Source organism: Coregonus clupeaformis, unplaced genomic scaffold (genome assembly GCF_020615455.1).
Source record: "Coregonus clupeaformis isolate EN_2021a unplaced genomic scaffold, ASM2061545v1 scaf2412, whole genome shotgun sequence".
In the NCBI taxonomy this organism is placed as follows: domain Eukaryota; kingdom Metazoa; phylum Chordata; class Actinopteri; order Salmoniformes; family Salmonidae; genus Coregonus; species Coregonus clupeaformis.
The window spans coordinates 18661-25862 of NW_025535866.1; the positions used below are offsets into that span (position 1 = coordinate 18661).

At 38.9% G+C, this 7202-nt stretch overlaps 1 protein-coding gene across 1 annotated transcript; it reads right to left on the reverse strand.

Annotated features, from left to right (window-relative positions):
- Positions 1 to 2611: 2611 nt before the first annotated feature.
- On the reverse strand, positions 2612 to 6922 carry LOC123488632 (CMRF35-like molecule 1). Its single transcript, XM_045219499.1, has 7 exons — positions 6662 to 6922; positions 5894 to 6193; positions 5612 to 5723; positions 4005 to 4099; positions 3745 to 3785; positions 3560 to 3643; positions 2612 to 2948 (listed from the first exon to the last, which is right to left on the reverse strand). Exons 1-7 carry the CDS (start codon positions 6771 to 6773, stop codon positions 2853 to 2855), a joined length of 840 nt encoding a protein of 279 aa, XP_045075434.1. The 5' UTR covers positions 6774 to 6922; the 3' UTR covers positions 2612 to 2852.
- Positions 6923 to 7202: the final 280 nt, after the last annotated feature.

Below are 7202 nucleotides of genomic sequence, written 5' to 3' on the forward strand. Positions count from 1 at the left end.
TAGTTCAACACCTATAGCAACCTAATCAATACATTTTAGCCTCTTGAAGACGTTAAAAGATAGTTCAGCCATTATGCGAGAGGAAGTTGGTTTCTCTTTAATTCTATAATTTGCTATAATCGTGCAATAAAAAACAACAACATTATATATATATATTTTTTAAAATCCCTAAAGGGGAATGGAAACGTTTTACAAGCTCAAATAAGACAATCTATACAAACCCTAAATGTATTACCTGGGGGTTTGTCAAATACACATTTATACTTTTAAAACAAATGCTAACTGGGCGCCACCATTAAAATTACCATGGTAACGATGATGCTAGCTGCAACATTATCTGCTGGATAGAACAACTTGGAATGCTGATTTATGATGGATTTTACTATAGCTCTTTCCTCCAAATATTGAAAAAAATGACTAAATGCAATATAGCTTTTGATCGTGATTAGTTACAGGTGTAGGATATTTGACTACATGAGATCAATAAGATGATGATGTAAAAAACAAGTGACAAGGGGAAAGGTAATTAGAGCAGGTGGGTGGCAATTAACTATGCCAGGGTTCCCAGAATTCGGTCCGTGGATGATTTTATTTTATTAAATATGTATATATATTTTTTGGACATAAAAGCAAATCAGCTCCAAGTGATTTTAATTTTGGAAATCTGTTCCAAAGTATTCCCACGCATAATAGAGAGATAAATGTGATCGTATACAAATGTATGCAAGGTTTGAAATGATTATGTTTTAGTCAAATATTATATCTGTTTGGGCTTGCAGTCTACACATTATTTGTTATTATGTTCCGCCCCCCTGACCATCCGCGCAAGAAAAAAATGAATATAGTTAATGATCCCTGCCCTGTGCAAACAGAGCGATGGGTCGTCGGTCTGTTCAAACATTTGAGCCGCACAAAAGTACAGTATGTAGAACTACGTAGAACTGTAGAAAACGACGCTCCTTCGCTGCGTTTGCGAAGTTTGCGTAAAGTGTGTAGCGGCCTTGATAAAACAGATATGTGGTGATAATCAAAACAAGCACAACAGTCTGAATTCAGTAGTTTATGGACACAAAAGGTTGGAGGGGTCTTGCTGGGGTGGGTTAACAGGTATGCCAGAAGCATATTGGAGGCAGATAGATGTATATGTTGTTACACAGGAGAGGGGAGTTTTCCAGGATAAGGACTCGACCAAGGTCTTCTCTCAGACAGTCACTGCTGTTCTGCCCTCTGCTGGAGAGGAAGAGAAACATTCAGTCACAAATTCCGTGGTGAAGTTTCCCCTAGGTACAGATCTAGGATCAGCTTCCCGTCCCCCAACGCCTAACCATACCCATAAGTAAGAAACATTAAAAAACTGACCCAAGATCATCGTCTAGGGGCAACTTCATCCCAGTCACACTCAATACTGTAATGTTATGGATACACTGATAGCAATGAGGTTAGCTGTACCTTCGGGCTCTGATCAGTCCCTACACCCAAACGAGGGCATTGCGTTCATCCACCTCTGGCCTGCTGGCCCCCCTACCTCTGCGGAAGCACAGTTTCCCACTCAGCCCAGTCAAAACTGTTCGCTGCTCTGGCACCCCATTGGTGGAACAAGCTCCCTCACGACGCCAGGACAGCGGAGTCACTCACCACCTTCCGGAGACACTTGAAACCCCACCTCTTTAAGGATTACCTGGGATAGGATAAAGTAATCCTTCTACCCCCCCCCAAAATTGTAAAGTGGTTTTCCCACTGGCTATAGGGTGAATGCACCAATTTGTGAGTCGTTCTGGATAAGAGCGTCTGCTAAATGACGTAAATGTGCCCTTGAGCAAGGCACTTAACCCTAATTGCTCCTGTAAGTCGCTCTGGATAAGAGCGTCTGCTAAATGAGTAAAATGTAAATGTAAATGTAGCTGGTCACAATGTGATGATAAAGTTTTACATACAGCAAAATAAAAAGACAAAGAAAGATTTGTGTCGTTAAAGATCGACATTTGGCACGAAAAACGGTCCATCTCCGCCTCTTTTTGATTTGATTTGATTCTCTCTCAATTTTCAAACAGAAATGGGTTGTGCCTTTGGTGGTTCATCGATGTGTCAATCTAGGGCCGCATTCGTAAATTCACTCTGGCTCCTCCAGAGTGCTGAAAAACTCATGAATTTAGGAACGCTCAACACCTGTTGAATATGGCCAGTGCCAGTAAACTTCGGCAAAAAATTGTCATTAAATTGTTGCCAGCATCACAGTTACAGTCACCAACGCTCTGGATAACGTGAAAACAGCCTAACCAGCTCTGCTGGGTTAGGTATTCTCTCATTTTTGTCACGAAGTAGCTAGCAAGCTAGTCAACGTTAGCCTGTTAGCTTGGGTGCTTGACTGCTGTTATGAGCTCAGAACGCTCGGATCACTCCTACTCCTCCGCCAGAGCGTCCAGTGTGCGCTCTGAACGCTCCGAGAGCGAAACGCTCTGAATTTACCAACGGACAATCTGACAACGCTCTGAATTTACGAACGCCCAGAGCGCACTCTGAATCCCCTCTGGCACTCCAGAGTGAATTTACGAACACACCCTATGCGCGCCACTAGCTAGCCAGTAACTCCTCCAGTATGTGTTGACGTCATTTCACAGGATTTGTTTTTGGACGGATGCTGGAGAGACAGGTAAGAAATGGCACTTCTGTAGCCAAATTCAACAATTGTTGTTTTGTTTTTAAGCGTTAAATGACCTGGTATGATGGTGCATTGATCAGTTATACAGTTTAAATTCGTTATTTGTGCGTTTTTGCCCAAAGTCGACCTTTAAAGATTGATGTTTAGTACACAGCAATGTGGTGTTGTCTGTATCTTAGTTGAGAGATCAGCATCATCTGGTACAACAGACAGAGACACCAACACTGACCTGTGTGGTCACCTGTAGAGCTAGTGAGCTGTAGACCACATTATCATCTGGTTCTGCTGCCTACAGAGGAGGAACAGGTAGAGAGGTGAACAGGGACATTTTGTCATGATAGATTGTACCATGAAATTGACATTTATATAATGGTGATACAGAGAACATGTTTACTAAACAATCAACCAATCCATACATTTATTAAAGTACCTTAATATGAAGCTGTGGCTAGAACACATCCAACTAGATGAACAACATCAGCCTACCTGTATGTGAGCTGTCTGAATAAGACAACCACGATGGGAATAATAATAATAATAGTAATAATAGTAATAGTAATAATAATAGTAATAATAAGAATAATAAGAATAGTAATAATAATAATAGTAATAGTAGTAATAGTAATAACCACAGTGGGAATAGTAATAATAGTAATAGTAATAATAATAGTAATAATAATATTAATATTAATATTAATATTAATAATAGCAATAGTAACAATAATAATAGTAATAATAATAATAGTAATAATAATAATAGTAAAAATAATAATAATAACCACCTTGGGAATAAGTCTGTAGACTATTATGTTTTGGATGTGTTTTGTCCTTTTCTCATCGTTGAAACAACATTATATGTATAAAAATATTGTCAAATCCATTTCATTCGTTCATTCTTACCTTGGTCTGTAACTTTAGCTGGGTCTTCCTCTTTAAGACGACAGTACTGTACGTTACATCATCATTGTCAGGAAATGGGTCCTGCTGGTAGAGAGACGGACACAGACTCATACTGTATGGAAATGACTATATCAAGAATAGAAAGGTGCATGTATGATTGAAAAGACAAGATGAACGTAGCCTACCGCTGCAGTGCTTGTTGGCTGGTTCTCAGCTTTATTGTCCTCTAGAGAGGGAGAAATGAATGTCCTCTGTGTTACAGTGGACCCATACATGATTGGCAGTTACGTTTCATGTCACTTCAACACCACCTGTCTCCTCAGAGCTAAATGAAGGTGTACTGTACGTACATTCCATAATGTGTGCACAATTCATTCTATTGTATATTCCAATACTATAATATATTGTCATGTATTTAATTAATATATTTTAAATAAATACTTACTATGCTTTCTCCACATCTTCCATGCCACTAGGACACCAGCTGTCACCACCACCAACATGCCCCAAGGAATCAGTAGGACTTTCACATCTATGGACCTGGTGGATGGCATGCTCTATAAGAACTTTTAAATAGATCATTTGTGAAAAAGTTATAATTTGTTGTTTGCAGCTATACACGTGCGGAACTTCACCATGCAAATAAAGAGATTATATTATTACTATTGAGATTATTACTATACAAATGAGGTTGACTTTAAGTGTGCAACCTTTTTTCGACAGTGTGCTGGTCTCTATCTCGTCCAGTATTGTTATGTTGACTCCTACGCACCTGGAACAGACACTTTTCAGTAGTAAGGACCTTAAAAGAGCGCAGACGGCCTCTGATCATATAAGTTTGCAATTTAACCATGCAAATGATAGACTGAGAATAACAGCAACATTGCTGCTACTTCTCACAAGGCAACCACAGAGATGTTATTCTACCCAAGAGGAAATGGTAACTCACGGGGCACACACTGGTTAAATCAACGTTGTTTGAACGTAATTTCTCAATGTATTGTGACGTGGAATCAATGTAAAAAATATATTGGGTTTGAAAAAAGTAATCAACCAGCACTGTTTTCAGCTCTTAAATACATTGACTTAACCTGACTAACAGGTTGTTACATCAATCTATTTTTAACATAATCATCAAAACTATGTATGTTGAAATTGCGTTGAAAACATAAAATGTGATTTTTCTGTCTATATTCGATTGGGTGGTTGAAATTATGTTGAATTTGAGATTTGATTAGACATATTTTATTTGACCTTGTTCCAATGTTGATAGTAAAATGGTATGTTTGAATCAACTTCATTGTTTCAATGTCATGCTATTAACCTAAATAAAGAGGGATATTGAAATACAACGTGAAGCCACAGTCCAACAATTCCTGCCTGAACAGTCACTCCTACTGGTATATATGGGGTAATGCACTTCAGTGAGAACCAGTCTACCATCCAGATGCCTACCTCTATGTACACTGCTTAGCTTTGGAATCAAGCTGTGTTCAATTCAGCTAAACTATCATGTCAACACATTTAGACATTGATCAGTTTCCACACTAATTTGCGTAGATTACCTAAATAATGTTAAATAGTTGAAAGTAACTCCTCTAACTTCTCTTACACAAGCTGTATGTGAAAGTAAATTCAGAGTGAGGTTGGGTTTATGTAGGCTACATTGACATCTGATTTGCCCAACAACGAACACCATCATTTCAACGTGAAGCTAGGTATGCTATCATTCGGCCTTGGTTGATTGTATCTTTGGAAGTTTAGAAACTTGAAGAAATGATATGATTACTATTGAAATTACGTTAATTTTATGTGTGCAACTCATTCAAAATGAGTGAGAATGACACCAACATTGCTGCTACTTCTCACAAGGCAACCACAGAGATGTTCTACCAAGAGGAAGTGCTAACAGTCTCTATATGCATTTAGGAGGATGTTTGGTTAGCTTTAACTGTTGTAGTGTATGATGAAATTGTAAAGCTTCTTTGTGTTCATATTATCAAACAATTGCCATAATATGTGGGATAATACAGCTGAATGAGTGAAAATAACCTCTGGTGGACATCCTCCATGTTCCCCTCAGCTCCTTGACTTGTGTTGTCAGTCTGAACAGGCTCAGCAGTTGGAGAGGCAGAGGGTTGTTGAGTGGTTGGAGCTTGGGTTGCTGTGATGTAAAACAACAATGGCATCAATGAAATTACTGGGATACCAGATAGTCAGGTTGTATAGCAACATCACATTCATAGTTAATATTACAATTTGTTCCAGATGATACCACTGGATAAAACAGAGTGAATCATGTTTGATCATAAAGTATGTGATTGATCTACTCACTTGACGTCATTGTAGTGGTTCTCTGTGTTGCAGTTTGTTGACTGACAGTGATGTGAAGAGGCATCCCTAGTTCTCCCACTCTACACCAATACCAGTCAGTGTTCTCCATCTTCAGTCCACCCATAGTCACTGTGAAGACTTTTCTGATACCCATTAATGGCACAGAATACCCACTTCTACAACCACCACCCATCCTGCACCACTTCATATCTCCAGAGTTACTATAGTAACAACGGACAGTGACACTCCCTCCTTCTACTCCAGTCACTTCCTGTTGGTCCACATAGAGTTCTGCAGTACCTGAACACAGAGGTAAAAAACAAGAATTCAGAGGAGAAAAAAGTGTTTTTACAACAGGCTCCTTACAAATTCCTTAAAGCTGCAGTCTGTGATTGGTACATCCATTGTTGGTCTTTTAAATTCATGATAATTATATATAGCCATTAATTATTGAAGAATTTAACTTGCCTCACGAGTTTAGTTCAACTGTTACCCCATCATGACCCCAAATAGAATCTTGTTTTACTCAGTGGTTTGTAAATAATGTAATTGTAAACATGGTCAGTTCTTGCACCTACGTATACAGTATAGCTCTGTCTATGAATTTCAGACTGGTTACACATTTATCATTTCATTTGTTGTAAAACAATATTTATAATTGGGTCATTATTTTGTGTTTGACATTGCAGGTTTACAGGACAATCCATAGGACATTGCTGAGCACTATTCATTCTACTTTACTAGATACAAACAGTGAAGGGATCTTACCTGGAGTGACAGATAGGTAGAACCATTGTATCCTGATATCTGGTCCTCCATTGATCTCCACAACACACCTGTAATTCTCAGAGTCCTGTGACTTCAGGTTAGTCATGGTCATAGTGAAGATTCTCTTGTTGATGTCATCAGAGATTGAGGCCTTACCACTGCTCTTAGGATGGTCAGTGCGTACCACATAAGAACATCCATCCCAAAGTAATCCTTTACACCAGTATTTCACATGGTTGATGTGATTCGGATCATAGTGACATGGGATGGTGATGGAGCCTCCTGTCTGCACAGACACATACCTCACTGTGGACACATCAACACAAAACACATTTAGGTTGGAATTCAACAGAATCTGCACTGCAGAATAAAAATCCCATTGCTTATACACTATAAAACAGCTTGTTAATGATTGAGATTTATTACACCGTGTTTACAGTGAATTGACCCACTGGACTTCAGCCCTTTATAGAAACATGTTACACATACCTGCTGATACTCTGTAGAGGATGAGGAAGAGGAGGAGGAGGAGGAGTGAGAG